This window comes from Lithobates pipiens, unplaced genomic scaffold (assembly GCF_037356315.1).
Source record: "Lithobates pipiens isolate NorthernLeopardFrog02 unplaced genomic scaffold, aLitPip1_a1.2 Scaffold_10, whole genome shotgun sequence".
In the NCBI taxonomy this organism is placed as follows: Eukaryota; Metazoa; Chordata; class Amphibia; order Anura; family Ranidae; genus Lithobates; species Lithobates pipiens.
The window spans coordinates 167,819,780-167,837,461 of NW_027507686.1; the positions used below are offsets into that span (position 1 = coordinate 167,819,780).

The 17,682-nt window shown below is 42.8% G+C and overlaps 1 protein-coding gene across 4 annotated transcripts in view; it reads right to left on the reverse strand.

The window, feature by feature from the left end:
• PPP2R5B (protein phosphatase 2 regulatory subunit B'beta) overlaps positions 1-17,682 on the reverse strand; it is a 173,626-nt gene that overhangs the window by 69,641 nt on the left and 86,303 nt on the right. For all 4 annotated transcript variants that reach the window (XM_077459509.1, XM_077459493.1, XM_077459500.1 and 1 more), the window contains exons 3-4: positions 14,433-14,629; positions 10,191-10,292 (exon numbers count right to left, since the gene is read on the reverse strand). In XM_077459509.1, coding sequence (XP_077315635.1) covers positions 10,191-10,292; positions 14,433-14,629 — 299 coding nt within the window. The remainder of the gene's footprint in view (positions 1-10,190; positions 10,293-14,432; positions 14,630-17,682) is intronic.

Below are 17,682 nucleotides of genomic sequence, written 5' to 3' on the forward strand. Positions count from 1 at the left end.
ATACAGATAAGGCCTGGCCTTTCTCAAAGGTTCCTAATTGGTCAGCATAACATTCAGGCAACTAGAATTTTAAGAAGAAAGCCATGAATAGCCGCAGGATGTGGAAACCTTGCAAAAAGATCTGAATAAATTAATGGGTTGGGCAACTACGTGGCAAATAAGGTGCAATGTAAAAAAAATTAAAATAATGCATTTGGGTGGAAAAAATATGAATGCAATCTATACACTGGGGGGATAACCTCTGGGGGAATCTAGGATGGAAAAGGACCTGGGGGTCCTAGTAGATGATAGGCTCAGCAATGGCATGCAATGCCAAGCTGCTGAAAACAGAGCAAACAGAATAATGGCATGCATTAAAAAGGGGGTTAACTCCAGAGATAAAATTATAATTCTCCAGCTCTACAAGACTCTGGCCCAGAGTATGCTGTCCAGTTCTGGGCACCAATCCTCAGGAACGATGTACTGAAAATGGAGCGAGTACAAAAAGGGCAACAAAGCTAATAAAGGGTCTGGAGGATATTAGTTATGAGGAAAGGATGCAAGCACTGAACTTATTCTCTATGGAGAAGAGACACTTGGTGACCCCACAATAGGGATAAAACTTTTTTGTGGAAGGGAGTTTAACAAAACTCGTGGCCACTCATTAAAATAGATAGGTTTAACCTTAAACTACGTAGAGGGTTCTTTACTGTAGGAGCAGAAAGAATGTGGAATTCCCTTCCACAGGCGGTGGTCTCAGCGGGGAGCATTGATAGTTTCAAGAAACTATTAGATAAGCACCTGAACGATCGCAACATACAGGGATATACAATGTAATACTGACATATAATCACACACATAGGTTGGACTTGATGGACTTGTGTCTTTTTTTGACCTCACCTACTATATAACTATGTAACTATGTAATACCTCCTCCTTTGTCTCTCATGACAGGTTTACTTAATATAAAAAAAAAAACCTGATACAGCTACCTGACAGATATAAATATAGTTACCTAAAATAGATAAACATGTATGTTATCTGCATTGTCTCAAATACATTTACACTGTGACTTGCTGCTAGGGACCAGTGACAGGCCCTGGAAGCAAACAGACCCTGTGTCCAGGGTTGACTTTGTGTCCCTAACCACATGTAACCATTGGATGTGTGGATACATCAGTGGACACCCATGGTCTCTTTCAGTCTGTCCTTGCTTTCCAACTGCCGGCAGCCACCTGTGATTCCAGCCACGTAAATCTGTTGATGGCTGTAATTGCAAGTGAGAATGGAGCCCAAGTGATAGGGAACCATAGGGGGCCATACAGTCATAAATTGTGTTCCCACACCAGTAGGACAGCTTATAACAAGAATACATATGCAAACCCTCCAAGTAATACAGTAATCCAGTAAAGAAGAAATCGAAGGGATCGGTTTAATATGCCTTCTGTTCACTGTTATACTCCACTATATTACTCGATACCATAAACTGCATTTTGCAGCCTATTCATAAAATGCAGGCCATGTTATCCAGCCTGCGATACATCAAAGAGTCCACCCTGCTTAATGTAGCAGAGAACTCCATAAGTTAAGGTGAATGGGTCAGATGGCATTGACAAGTCTTGTGAGTGGGCTCCCCCCCCCAGCTTTTTAATTATTTTTTTTTGCACTGGTAAGCTATACTAATTCTTTTGAGAAGACTGAATGGAAGTCTAAATTTTTAATTATACTAGTAATGCTGTTTACCGAAAAATCTTAGGAAGGATTTTACTCATCCATGTGATACAGCTATTATTAAGGACAAATGCAAGAAGTAACCATGGTAACTTCCGCCTGCACGTGTTCCAAATTTCATTAGACTTTGGCATATAATATCACAAAGAAAAAAAGCACACACAGCATCCGACTGGAAATTATTTGACACCCTAAGTCACACTGCAAGAACAAGACCACTGCACTAAGGAAACATGCAAATATATAAGTAGTTACATCATTCCAGATGCATGATATAATAAAGTTAAAGGAGCACTTGCAAAAAATATTATCTTCTAATAACCATATGTGATTAAAGCTTCAATATTTCACTTTTTTTAATATCAGGTCTTCAATAATGTTTATCTTCAGATTTACAATAAAGCTAAACAGCCAACAAAATGGTAGGGGATGAAACAAACCATAACAATGACAGGGGTGCTTGAGCAGTTTTAGCAACATTTGTTTTTAAGAAGAGGACCAGGAGATCCAAAAGAACCCTTGATAGTGCCATGACATGTCCCAACACCTCTCTTTGTCACTTTTGCTGGAGAACTTGAAAGGCATTTAAATGGTTTTGGGTGAATGTCAAACATGGGACCACTAATACTTTCCACTTGCCCTTGTCTTTTGCCAGGTTAATGTTCTCCTCTTTGTCATAATTGCTTATCATTTCCTGGATGTCATCCATCCACAATATTCTCCTTCCTTTTCATTATTTACCTTGCTCTCTTCCACAATCTTGCATAGTCCTCTCCAGCCAAATTTCCTTTTATTTGACCAACAATTTAGGTTTCACCTCAATAGTTCTTCTTTAAAGGAAGGAACATTGATATAGAAGATAAATATAAAGGAAGACATATTCCAATATTCCTTTCTTCAATATTCCTTTCTTATGTTCTGGCATAAACATTCCACTATTAGTATTACAACCAAAAACAGTTTCTGGCAAAAAGCAGAACCAAACTTCTTGATTTTACATGGTTGACACTCAGAGATCCCACCATGTAGTATCTGACTAATACAAGCCGTAAGTGTATGATCCTTGTGCTCTGGTGCTTTTAATCTGATTGCCTGGAATATCTTGTTAGATTTTAAGGAAACATGTAGCTTGGTATGTTTTCTGTAACTTTATATACTTTTGTAAAAGCCAATAAACAATTATTATATAAAAAAAAGTGCAGAACCAAACTGAAAATTAAAGTTTTGGCATACAAAGTTTATTTCCTATAAACAACAGGCTCCTAGTAACTTTAACCCAGATGTAAACATATAAAGATGTGTTTAGTCCTGGTTCCTATTCCCAAAATGAAGCAGGGCTATTAACTGGATCAATTTCATATGTGGTGAGCAGTTACAGCTGCCAAGAAACCTCAGTTGGGCCAAAACACCAAATCATGTAAAAAGAATGAAGCACTAGAGCTGTGGTTTTCCTGGATGGTACAAATGCATCAAAAACATCTTTGTATATATGTAAAATCAATGTATAGATTTGTAGATTGTATGACCTACATATAATGGTTTTCATATACACCGAGTTTAGAATTTCAGATACGTTATAGATTTAATACATCTACTAAAAATGACGATGATGAAATCCAAAGTTTGTGCTCTTATTTGAAATTCTTTTAGAGAACCAAATAAATAATAAGATTCAAAATGAGAAAATAGGAGGATGGAATATCTTTCTTCTGTATTTCTATAATGATATCTGATGACTATAGAAAAGCTGCATGTGTACTGTATATTATTATTTGAATCTAATAATTATGTATATATATATATATATATATATATATATATATATACACACACACACACACACACAGTATATAGGATCTGGAACTAAGGCTGCTTTCACACTGGGGCGGGAGCAGCGTCGGCGTCGTCGTTTTAGCGGCGGTGTGCGGGCGCTAGCTGGGTGGTTTTAACCCCCGCTAGCGGCCGAAAAGGGTTAAACCCGCCCGCAAAGCGCCGCTGCAGCGGCGCTTTGCCGGCGGTATTGCTGCGGTGTCCCATTGATTTCAATGGGTAGTAGCGGTATAGGAGCGGTGAATACACCGCTCCTTCACCGCTGCAAAGATGCGGCTAGCAGGACTTTTTTCACCGTCCTGCCAGCGCATCGCTCCAGTGTGAAAGCCCTCCGGCTTTCACACTGGAGTTAAAGGGGCCGGTTTTTTCAGGCGTTACACAGGCGCTATTTTTAGCGCTGTAACGCCTGAATACCGCCCCAGTGTGAAAGCAGCCTAAGTGTTTACATTTTGAATTGGAGTAGTGTGCAGTGTTTGTATTCTTATTCTTATGCTTCTTTCCTCTATATACAAGTTATTGGGCTTGAATTGTGAATGAATAGTATCCAAAACTCATCTCAAATCCAAACCATTTTTTTGGGGGGGGCAAACAAAGCTGGTAGGCGGTGATCCATGGCCTTTCCTTATCCTTAGCTGTCAATCTTTTTTTTTTTTTCCACAAATAATTTTTTTATTTCTTTTATATACAAACAACGATAACAACATACAACCCAGCACACAGAGAAGGAATAACAAAACAAGAAAATAAATAAAATACAAAAAAGATAAAAATTAGCTGTCAATCTTGATGAGCCAGTGTTTGGGGGAGACCACAAAGCCCCCGGGTTAATGCTGTTGCTTGGCTCTGGGCGACCCCCTCTCACTGTTGCTGCAGTAGAGGTGTGGGGAGGACGACGATGATGAGGTGGTGGTATTGGTGCTGGATCTGGGGTAGGGCTCCTGTCAGAGTCAATTGGCCAGGAGTCCTAAGGCTCCCTGGCCAATCGGGTCTAAGGACCCACTTCCTGGTTGGCTGGGTGGAGAAGCATAAAGACATTAGTGAATATTAATTCGTTAATGTCACACAACTGGATGGAGCCCAATCTTTTTGAAAATAATTAGAGCCTCAGGCTCTAATTGTGTGCTTCAAAAAAAAAAAACCCATTGAAATTCATGCGTCCAGCAGCCTGCATGGAGATTAGGGGTCAGGCGCATGGGTTGGGGGGGGCGGCCCCCTTATGAGCTTGCCACAACTGCTTGAGTGCATTGTAACCATCAGATTTTGGGTTACAAGAAGTGGAGCAGAGCCCAACAAATCTTAAGATAGATAGATAGATAGATAGATAGATAGATAGATAGATAGATAGATCTGTGAGCAGTATAACTTATTCACAGATAGCTGAACATACAACCATTCAATAGACACAATACCACATACTGCACATCAAAAGCCTCAAAGCACTGTCTAGCGCCTTCACAGTAACTCATTATGGAGCTACTTTCGGACCCGACATTCTTTAAAACTGAAGTGTTCTACTGATTCTTCCTGCTCTTGAATTAATGGGATAGACTCCAAGGGGTGTAACTGCTTAGTGCTATGATTGGTAGCGTCTGTAGTCAGACCTTTCTGAAGAAATATGGTTCTAAAGGCTCAAGGTTTTTTACCTTCATGCAATCTATTCTATGCATTCTGGCTCTGTATGTGAATGGACACGCAGAGCTGCAGCTTGGGAGCAAGCAAGCCTGCTCTGGTGTCCCCATTGCAAGCTGCTGCTTGGCAGGAGGGAGACGCCAGCGGGGGACCTGAGAAAAGGAGGATCGGGGCTGTGCTCTGCAAAACTGCTGCACAGAGCAGGTAAGTATAACAGGGTTTTGTTTTTTTTGTTGTTGTTTAAATTCCCTTTAACCACTTCAGCCCCGGAAGATTATGGCTGCTGAATGACCAGGCCATTTTTTTTTGCGATTCGGCACTGCATCGCTTTAACTGACAATTGCCCGGTTGTGCGGTGCTGCACCCAAACAAAATAGACGTCCTTTTTTTCCCACAAATAGAGCTTTCTTTTAGTGGTATTTGATCATCTCTGTGGTTTTTATTTTTTGTGCTATAAACAAAAAAAAAGAGTGGCAATTTTGAAAAAAAACACAATATTTTGTACTTTTTGCTATAATGAATATCCCCAATAAAAAAAAAAAAAACAATTATTTTCTCAGTTTAGGCCGATATGTATTCTTCTACATATTTTTGGTAATCTAAATCTCAATAAGAGTTTATTGATTGGTTTGCGCAAAAGTTATAGTGTCTACAAAATAGGGGATAGATTTAAAGCATTTTCTATTATTTATTTATTTTTTACTAGAAATGGCGGTGATCTGCGATTTTTATTGGGACTGCGACATTGTGGAGGACACATCAGACACGTTTGACACATTTTTGGGACCATTGGCATTTATATAGTGATCAGTGCTATAAAAATGCACTGATTACTGTAAAACTGTCACTGGCAGGGAAGGGGTTAACACTAGGGGGCAATCAAGGGGTTAATTGTGGTCCCTGTGTGTGTTCTAACTGTAGGGGGAGGGGACTGACCTAGAGGTAATGACAGATCGTGGATCCTAACTATTAGGAACTCACGATCTGTCTCTCCTCACAGAACAGAACAGAACAGGGATTTGTGTGTCTACACACACACGTCCCTGTTTTGCCTTCTGTGATCGCTCATGGCTGGCCGTCATCGTGACCTTGGCCACGAGCATTGGCACCCCCGCAGTGCAGCATGCCCGTGCCTGCTATCCCGCTTAAAGGAGCCAATGTATAGCTACGGCAGCTCGCGGGGTCGTGCTGACCTGCCACAGTATAATGACGGCGGCTGGTCGGCAAGCAGTTAAAGAGGCATTCCAATCACCTATGGAAAAAAAAAAGTTTAAAATAAACTTTTATAAAACAGCCACTCATCTGTCCCGGGATCCATTAGTGTGCTCACCCCAGTTGGTCTCACCCGTTGTCTTCAGACCCCGATGCCAGCATCTTCACTATGGGCACCTGGCTGTACCAGCTTGTGGCTTCACAGCCAGGTGTCCACTGCGCATGTGCAAATCACGCTGCGCATTGTGAATGGTGGATGCAGTCTTTTTGGATCTGTCAGTGTCCCAGCCATAGGTGTGCGCAGCCCATTGCATTAGGGTGTGCACCCCAAAGCTCAAACACACTTGCCTTTCTCTGCAGCCTCAGCTGCATTAAACAGTGAATGAATGGGAAGTGCTCTGTGCTGAGCAGTTTCCTGTTCTCTTACAAACTGAAGCATAGTAAACACTTGGAATTATTCACTTTAAATGTGGACTTTCTTTTAAATAACTTATTTGGTCACATATATGCACTTTTATGCGATTAGCGCAATTTTATTTTTCTTATAGTAAACACTTATGCCCCGTACACAGGACTGTTTTTTCCCTCAGAATAAACTCTGACGGTCTTTCCGACGAGGGTTCCGGTGAAACGGACTTGCCTATACACGATCACACTAAAGTCCGTTCATTTAGAACGTGATGACGTAGGATGAGACTAGAAAAAGGAAGTTCAATAGCCAGTAGCCAATAGCTGCCCTTGCGTAGTTTTTGGTCCGTCGGAATAACATACAGACATACGGTTTTCCTGATGTGAATCGATTCCGTCGGAAAGATTTAAAACATGTTCTATTTCTAGGTCCGTCAGAATTTTTGAAAAAAAAAGTTTGATGAAGCCCACACACGATCGGAATATCCGATGAAGTGATTCCGTCTGACTTTTCCTGCTGGTAAGTCTGACCATGTGTACACTTAGTGTGCATCACTTAGTACAACACTTTACTATGCTTCAGCTATGAACAAACAGTGAGAGAGTGTGTTCACTATATTCATAAAGAAAAGGAAGGGGCAGGTAAATTACATATTGAGTAGCCCCTTCCCCTGATCTCCATCCTGAAAAATCCCCTGAAACAAACAGCCTTGGGGAGAGGAGCGATGGGAAGCCAGCAGCACAACACAGGGGGAAGTCCAGGCAGTAGGTGAAATCAGCAATGCACAGAGTGATTAGGGTGTGGTGATTATTAGGCACACCTGGCACACTCCCTGCACATGACTATGGTCCCAGCAGACTGCAGGGGGAAGGAGAAGAACTTCTGTCAAAATCAAAAAACCTGCTCCCCCCTCCCCACTCCTCCAAAGGGCCAACGGTTCAAGAGGAACAACAAGGCCTTAAAGCGGAACTTCCCCGCTTTAATATTAATTTAAAGTATATCTTAACCCCATTCAGTTTAAAATAGAAATCAATGGCAAAACACGTGTGTGTATATGTATATATATTAAAAAAAACACATAAAAAAATACCCTTTTTCCTTTTATCCTTATTTATAAGTGATCACATGCCCTTCATTCTCAACTGCACATTGAGCTTAAAGAGCTGGGGGTTGGAGAAACAGCACAAAACTGATCTTCCCAGTGAATGGCTGTGCGGGGGGGGCAGCACAAGTCTTATCATTTGAGGAGACCAGGTTGAGTTCCCAGCACAGCTAGAAAACTGGCCATACGGTGTGGTCAGTCTTTAATAGGAAAGCAGAGGGATTGGCAGGAAAGCAGAGGGATTGGCAGTGACACAGGGTATTTCACACAAAGGAAGCAATACAAAGATAAACAGATACTTTTTAATAAGGACATGGTGCAGCAAGCACATATCAGGAATATGAAATGTTTGTTTACATGTTCTTTAAAAGCAGAGCAGGATAGATGAATGGAACATTCATTGCTGCAGTATCAGAAGCTGCCCATGCAGTACATCAAAGAGTCCACCCTGCTCAATGCAACTGAAGGTGAATGAGCCTTTGACAGGTGGCTGACAGGTCACGTGACTGCGTCTCCTCACAGCTTTTTAAAGTGTTTTTTTTTGTTTGTTTTACAATTCTTAATTTTAATTTTTTTATTTTTTGCACTGTGCTAGTTTTGGGCTCTCAAAGCCAGGGAGGCACAATGTAAAGCACATTGTTTTATGTTAATCTGCAGTGTACAACCCTAAAAGAATCTAAACAACATATCAATATAGCTCATTATGGAGCCACTTTTGGACCCAACATTCTTTAAACTTAGAGTGTTGTAGCCTCCCTGGCGGTATGATTATAACAGATTTTTGCGTCTCAAAGCGGTACAATTATTTTGCATAGAAATTTGGCGTTTTATATTGTAGGCCGGTAATTCTTAGCAATAACGCACTTAGATCTGTACACCAAGAGTCTAGTAGATATTACGGGTATGATGAACTTTGAAACACAAAATCATAAATTATAATATAATAGATAAATAAATATAAAAAATACCACTTTTGACGTAAAGGGACACTTTTTTGTTGCTATGGACAATCTCAAGTTTCCAGGCAGAAAGAACAGTATTTATAATCTAAAACTGCATGCAGGGCACTGGACAAAGCACTGGGGACAAAAGGGATGTGAAATAATTTCATACAGTAATGTAATCTGTAAGATTACAGTGTACTGTATGTATTATGATTTTTCACTTTTTGAATTTGCCGCCAGGCTCTGCCCGCGTGCGTCGCGACAATCGCAGAAAACGGAGCCCAGCACAGAGAGGCTTCGGGCGGAGGACAGAGCCAGCAGGCACAGCGGGGGGACATTGTAGGATCCTGGGGAGAAGGTAAGTACATTGCACCAGGATCCTGCAATGCAATCCCGAATGTGGCTCGGGGCTACCGCTAATGGTGCTGAAATTTAACCCCCGAGCCACACTCGGGAATACCACCAGGGAGGTTAATGGCCCCTCCTGCTCTTGAATTTAATAAATAGTCTCCAAGGGGTGTAACTGTTTAGCGCTTTTGATTGGTTGCGTGTGTAGTCAGACCTTCTGGGAAGAAGAACAAGATCGATAACTAGAACATTCACAGCTGCAGCAACAGCATCATCTCATAAGTTAAAAGTTTATCTAGGTTAAGATGAAGAGGGAAAGGATTGCAGAGCCAGGGCAATGTTTATATTTTTGAGTCAGAAGCCAATCATCAGGCTGACACTTATCAGCACGACATGTACAAGTTTCTACTCGAGGCTGGCAAATAGCTGCTCAGCCAGGTGGACAAGCTTGTAATACTGAGAGCTGGACAACACAAGTTGGGGCGATGCCTTATAGCAGATCATGTATTAGTATATATATATATATATATATATATATATATATATATATATATATATATATATATATATATATATATATATATTGCAGAGTGGAAATATGACTCCAAAGACTTTTAATTCACTGTCAAGACCTCATTTAAGAGCAGCTGATGGATCTCAGCTTGGGAGCCAACATAAAAGAGCTTTATATAGCGACTTCGGTCACACTCAGAGTCGATTCTGTGCAAAAAAAAGTGCATTATTTATGACTCCGAGCTACTCCACTTATTGTACAAGCACTCAACAGCATGGACACTGAGCAATCTCCCCACAAAGGACTATGTTGATGGATATGCTAATAATGAGCTTTTCAAACTCTTTACAATCACAATAACTTCTTTCATATAAAAATAAATATATTAAAATAATTAGGTGCATTAGAAGTATTAAAATGTAAGTTCATATAAATGTACATTAAGATTTGGAATGTTACATTGACTAGCATAAAATAATCAACATATTATACCTGCAGATGTGGCCAAGAGGGCTCAAAATTTGGCTCATCCTCCTCAGGGTCAAACTCTGGATTATCACTGGGCGGTAGTGTGCGGAATATATTCACTGAGATCTTAAGACATGAAAAACAGAAAACTTGGATCAAGCACAAAATTTAAAACATTTTACTACATAAAAACAACACATACAGACCGCACTTAAAAATGACGGCACCTATTTGCCCACTGGCATAGATTTTGTATTGAAATATTAAAGCAAGCAACGAGATTATGAAAATGTTAGACCCTTGGCTGTCTCTACTGTCAAAACATTCTGGATTACTGTTTCATAAACTCACAACTCGTGACCTACTACATTTTCCAGTTTATGGATTCAAGAAATATTGAATCCAATAGATCAGTGTCTCCTTTGCCCAAGGAGAGGCTAGCAGTGGCAGTCGACTAACTGTACCTCCCCAAGTATATACTGCAATTCTCATAAATAGCAAAAACAAAGAGGGAAGAAATTAATAAGTAAAGCTCCAATCACACTTGGCATTTCTGGAGTGCGCAACAAAGTGCACAGAAAACATAAGTTTTGTTGTGCATTACGGAAATGTGCTACAAACATGCGCAGTGCTTGCATGGCCGTTAATTGCTAATGGCATCCCAAGTGTGGTTAGCAGACATGTGTTTGGACATACTGTTGTACAGCACCAAACGCAACGCACCAAAACAGTGAAAAAAACTGTGAAAAAACTCTTCACACCCCACAACAAAAAGGTTCTGGAGTTTCTTCGTACATTTGTCAAGCATAGGGCTTCCCATTCAAGTGAAATGGCTACCCTATCTATGTGCGATGTGTGGAAATGAGTGAAAAATGCTCAAAACAAAATGAGAGTTCCTGCTACACAAGGATGTAAATGCAACCTAAGCCCTGATGAATAATTAAATATATAATTTTAATTTATTAATATACAAATGTAATTGCAGTGGAATACAATGCCATATTTACTTGAACACTACGTACAGTAGAATGATGTTTTTTCCCCTTCTTGCCTAAAAGGTCCCCTAATGCCGCGTACACACGATCAAACAAGCGGGTGGAAAAGTTCGGCAAACTCAAGTCCGCCAAACAATCCCCCCCTGTGTGTAGCCTCTGGCATACTTTTTTGACCCGAAAGTACGGCGGACTTAGAATGCCGTGTTGCACTCCAATCTTCCCGGCGGACTGGCATACACACGGCCGGATTGTCCGCCGAAATGCGAGTCCGCCGGGAAGATTGGAGTGCAACACGGCATTCTAAGTCCGCCGTACTTTCGGGTCATGAGCTGACTTTTCCCGCCCGGAGAAAAGTCCGCTCATTTCGAGCGGGTCTCCAGGTAGGCGAGGCCCGCGAAGGAGACTTCGCTGGCCCCGCCGCCTGGTATGGACTTAAAGGGGACAACAGACCCCCAAGTCCACAACAGACCCTTGTCCGAGCACGCTACCCGGCCGGCCAGGAAAGGGGGGGCGAGCGAGCGCCCCCCCTCCTGAGCCGTACCAGGCCGCGTGCCCGCAACATGGGGGGTGCCTTGGGGAAGGGGGCCGCGCGCCCCCCCACCCCAAAGCACCTTGTCCCCATGTTGATGAGGACAAGAGCCTCTTCCCGACAACCCTGGCCGTTGGTTGTCGGGGTCTGCGGGCGGGGGGCTTATCGGAATCCGGGAGCCCCCTTTTAATAAGGGGGCCCCCGGATACCGGCCCCCCACCCTATGTGAATGAGTATGGGGTACAATGTACCCCTACCCATTCACCTGTAAAATACAGTACAAAAAAAACACAACACACAAGATAAAATCATTTATTGCACAGCTCCGGGGGTCTTCCGTCTTCGGGGGTCTTCTCGCCGGACTCCTCCGCTATCTTCTTGTAGCTCTTTTACTAGCGGAGGAGCCCGGCATTCTTCTTCGTCGCCGCGGCCTCTTCTTTTCCGACTTCGGGGGTCTTGTCCCCCTCTTCGGTTCTTCTGCCGGGCTACCGCGCCTTCTTATAGCTCTTTTACAGGCGGTGGCCCGGTCTTCTGTCGCCGCCGCCGCCTTCCGTTCTTCTTCTTCTTCTTCTCCAGGAGATGTTGACTCAACGATCTTTCCGGCCGCAATGCCAGGGACGCGCTGCGCTGCCACTTATATAGGGACAAGGGGCGGTGTCACATGGGTTGATATCACATGGGTTGGTCACATGGGTTGATGTCACATGGCGACAGTCCCAGCATCCTCCGGGACTGTGACATCGTAAGGGGGCGGGGTCACCATGTGACACCAACCCATGTGACATAAACCCATGTGACACCGCCCCTTGTCCCTATATAAGTGGCAGCGCAGCGCGTCCCTGGCATTGCGGCCGGAGAGATCGTCGAGTCAACATCTCCTGGAGAAGAAGAAGAAGAAGAAGAAGAAGAACGGAAGCCGGCGGCGGCGACAGAAGACCGGGCCACCGCCTGTAAAAGAGCTATAAGAAGGCGCGGTGGCCCGGCAGAAGAACCGAAGAGGGGGACAAGACCCCCGAAGTCGGAAGAAGAGGCCGCGGCGACGAAGAAGAAGGCCGGGCTCCTCCGCTAGTAAAAGAGCTACAAGAAGACAGCGGAGGAGTCCGGCGAGAAGACCCCCGAAGACGGAAGACCCCCGGAGCTGTGCAATAAATTATTTTATCTTGTGTGTTGTGTTTTTTTTGTACTGTATTTTACAGGTGAATGGGTAGGGGTACATTGGCCGGCCGGGTAGTGTGCTCGGACAAGGGTTTGTTGTGGACTTGGTGGGGACCCCCACGCCGATTTTTTTCGGCGTTGGGGTTTCCCTTTAAGTCCATACCAGGCGGCGGGGCCAGCGAAGTCTCCTTCGCGGGCCCCGCCTACCTGGAGACGCGCTTGAAATGAGCGGACTGTCCTCCGCATGTGTGGGCGAGTCCGTTCATTTCAAAAGTAGGGCGGATAGTATGGCGGACTTAGTACGCCGTATTAGTCCGGTCAAAAAGTGCCGTGTGTGGGCAAGTAGCCCGTTCGGAAAGTCCGACGGACAGTCTGGCGGGAAGTCCGCCAGACTAAGTACGTCGGACAAACGGCTACGTGTGTACGCGGCTTTAGATAACAGTGGTATACATAGTCTGGTCATAGAAGGTCAGTTGGACCATATGCCCAGTTGGTAGTCAAACCGAGGCCAATCTAGCCAGTCATATTTATTATGAACAAGGTCAACATAAAACAAAACAAGTAGATTTAGAAGAAGATTAGAAATCTCTAGCACTTCCTTGACAAACTCAGAAGCTATTTTACATTCTCAGTTTATAGATACGCACATCATTTTTTTACCCACCACCACGAATTAAGGTTCTAATCACACATGCTAGATGCAGAAGCACAAGCAGTGCCTGAGGCTTGTACCCTGCTTTCTCCAAAGCACCGGGCTGCCATCCAGATCATTTCAACTGCTCTCTGACTCTGAGCAACTGAAATTAGCTTGAGTTCAGTGTCAAATGTCTCCAGATGCAGCAGTCTGCATTTATTTTGTATTCAGTGAACCATTCGGGGGGTATGTGTAGTGTCAATCAACATGATGTGGCGCTCAATCCTCAATTCAGCAAAATTAGCGCAGGTACTCCAAAGTGAAAAAAATACATATACACATACACACATATATATATATATATATATATATATATATATATATATATATAAATATAATATATATATGTGTATATGTATATGTATATGTATATCAAGTTAACATCATGGTCAGGGCACTCACAGGTATTTGAAAGAGCATAAATAATCCAAGGCTTTATTTACTGTGACAAGCCAAAATGTTGGTGAATAAAGCCTTGGGTTATTATGCTCTTTCAAATACCTGTGAGTGCCTTGATCCCAATCTTAACCTGAAATTTATACAGTATATATAAATATATACATAGTGGGACGAACAAGGTGAGCCGCACTTCTCACAGGTGCAATGCATTTACCGGTAGGCCATTCTTAAGGCCATATATAGAATAATTAAAGCCTAGTATTTCTACATTTCCAATATATTATAAAAAAAAAAAACATACAAAGATGTTCCATTCCAGCAACAGTTTCCAGAAAAGGCAGAGAGCGCCCTTCATCAGGCAGGAACAGACTGTCCACTATGTTTAATCCTTATGTTAGAAAAATAGTTCTGCTGATTGTCTGGATATGGTGCTATTTGAATTCTCCCATTTGAAATTCTGCACCCATCAAGATTCCTCAGCCATTTTTACTCACCATTTTGATAACCTCTGGGTAAACAGGCTCTATCAGGACTCCCCTGTTGGTGGCAATACATTCTACCAGTTCATTCAGTGCAGCCCTCTTGATCTCTTTTCCCTTCAGGTCGGCCACACAGTCCATAAAATGGAAGAGAACTGAGCATTGCTGCAACTTCTTACAGAATAGGTCATGGAGTTCAGAAACAGGAGCATCTATTAACAAAAAAAGAAGCAAAGAAATGAATCATTTTGTAATTAAACACCATGTTGCTTTGCATTAGTTACTGACACTAGATGACAGTAGATGACAGTGGTGTAGTGGTTAGCACTCTCATCTAGCAGTAAAAAGGGTCGCTGGTTCGAATCCCAACCACAACACTACCTGCCTGGAGTTTGTATGTTCTCCCTGTGCGGGTTTCCTCTGGGTACACTGGTTTCCTCCCACACTCCAAAGACATGCAGGTAGGTTAATTGGCTTCTGTCCAAAATCAGCCCTAGTATATGATTGTGGGCTCCTTGAGGGTAGGGACTGATGTGAGTGTGTAATGTACAGGGATAGAGACAATTGTAGACACTCACTCAGGTTGGACTGGTGTCTTTATGTAACCTTACTAACTATGTAACTATGTAGCAGAAGCTAATTGTTTGTAGCTTTAGAGAAGGAAGAAATAAAACTTCTGTCAGCTCTTATATATTTGTCTGGGACCACATTTAGGTGATTTTTTTCTCAATTCCTGTCTGTGTGACAAGAATAAGCGGTGTGGTAGTCACAGGAACAGGCAACCACAGACAGCATTAAGAACATTCTCAAACGTTAGAACCCTTTTTTCAGTGTATTAACCACTTCAGTTCCGGACCAATAAACACCTTAAGGACCAGAGGTCTTTTTGCAATTTCGCACTGCGCTGCTTTAACTGGTAATTGCGCGGTCATGCAATATTGCACCCAAACGAAATTTGCGTCCTTTTCTTCCCACAAATAGAGCTTTCTTTTGATGGTATTTGATTGCCTCTGCGATTTTTTTTTTTTGCGATATAAATGAAAAAAGAGCGAAAATTTTGAAAAAAAAAGATATTTTCTTCTTTTTGTTATAAGAAAAATCGAATAAACTAAATTTTAGTCATACATTGAGGGCAAAATTTATTCAGCCACATGTCTTTAGTAAAAAAAATGTCAATAAGCGTATATTTTTTGGTTTGCGCAAAAGTTATAGCGTCTACAAACTAGAGTACATTTTCTGAAATTTACACAGCTTTTAATTTATGACTGCCGATCTCATTTCTTGAGGTGCTAAAATGGCAGGGCAGTACAAATCCCCCCCAAATGACCCCATTTTGGAAAGTAGACACCCCAAGGAAATTGCTGATGGGTATGTTGAGCCCATTGAATATTTATTTTTTTTGTCCTAAGGGATTGAATAATGACAAAAAAAAAAATTTTTTTTTACAAAAAGTTGTCACTAAATGATATATTGCTCACACATGCCATGGTTATATGTGAAATGACACCCCAAAATACATTCTGCTGCTTCTCCCGAGTACGGGGATACCACATGTGTGGGACTTTTTGGGAGTCTAGTCGCGCACGGCACCCCGAAAACCAATCACCACCTTCAGGATTTCTAAGGGTGCAAATTTTTGATTTAACTCCTCACTACCTATCACAGTTTCGAAGGCCATAAAATGCCAAAATAGCACAAAACCCCCCCAAATGACCCCATTTTGGAAAGTAGACACCCCAAGCTATTTACTGAGAGGCATGTTGAGTCCATGGAATATTTTATATTTTGCCAAAAGTTGCGGGAATATTACAAACTTTTTTTTTTTTGCACAAAGTTGTCACTAAATGATATATTGCTCACACATGCTATGGGCAGAAGTCAAATTACACCCCAAAATAAATTCTGCTGCTTCTCCCGAGTACGGGGATACCACATGTGGGGGACTTTTTGGGAGCCTAGTTAACTAGCTACCTAGCGACACTAGCGACACTGATGCAGCGTTCAGAAAAATTATCGCTTAGTGACACTGGCAAAAGGGGGTGAAAGGGTTAACTAGCGGAAATCAGGGGGTTAAAACCATTATTGGGTAGTATATCGGGGTACCTAGCGCTATAAAAACCTGGCGGTGAACCTAAAAAAATAACTAGCTACCTAGCGACTGTAGCGACACTAATGCAGCGATCAGAAAAACGATCGCTTAGTGACACTGGCAAAAGGGGGTGAAAGGGTTAACTAGCGGCAATCAGGGGGTTAAAAACATTATTGGGTAGTATATCGGGGTACCTAGCGATATAAAAACCTGGCGGTGAACCTAAAAAAATAACTAGCTACCTAGCGACACATGCAGCGATCAGAAAAATGATCGCTTAGTGACACTGGCAAAAGGGGGTGAAAGGGTTAACTAGCGGCAATCAGGGGGTTAAAAACATTATTGGGTAGTATATCGGGGTACCTAGCGCTATAAAAACCTGGCGGTGAACCTAAAAAAATAACTAGCTACCTAGCGACTGTAGCGACACTAATGCAGCGATCAGAAAATCGATCGCTTAGTGACACTGGCAAAAGGGGGTGAAAGGGTTAACTAGCGGCAATCAGGGGGTTAAAAACATTATTGGGTAGTATATCGGGGTACCTAGCGATATAAAAACCTGGCGGTGAACCTAAAAAAATAACTAGCTACCTAGCGACACTAGCGACACATGCAGCGATCAGAAAAATGATCGCTTAGTGACACTGGCAAAAGGGGGTGAAAGGGTTAACTCTAGGGGCAATCAGGGGGTTAAATCTTTATTGGGGGGTGATAGGGGGCTACCCTGGACCTAACACTAACTGTCCTGACAGTTTTTACTGTCACAACTGACACTGAATGCATTGATCAGTAAAGAAATGATCAATGCAATCAGTGACACTGTGACTGGGGGGGGAGGGGGGGCGGGGGGGGGATCGGGGGGCGATCGGGGGGGGGATCGGGGGGGGTTTGTGTGCCTGTGTGTACCTACATGTCAGTGTAGTGTTCGTGCAGACTTACTTTTACTCTTCTCCTCGTAGTCCGGTCAAAAAGACCGCCCCGAGGAGAATGACATCACTTCCTCCTTCCTGTGTAAACAATACACAGGGGAGGAAGCTTCTCATTGGCCAGGAGCGATCCAGAGGGGGTGGCCGAAAACGAACGGCCATCCCCTCATCACGGAGCGCTCCTGGACCGAATCGGACCGCCGTATCCAGCGGGAGGGGGTCCGATGGGACCCCCCACCCGCTGGAAGGC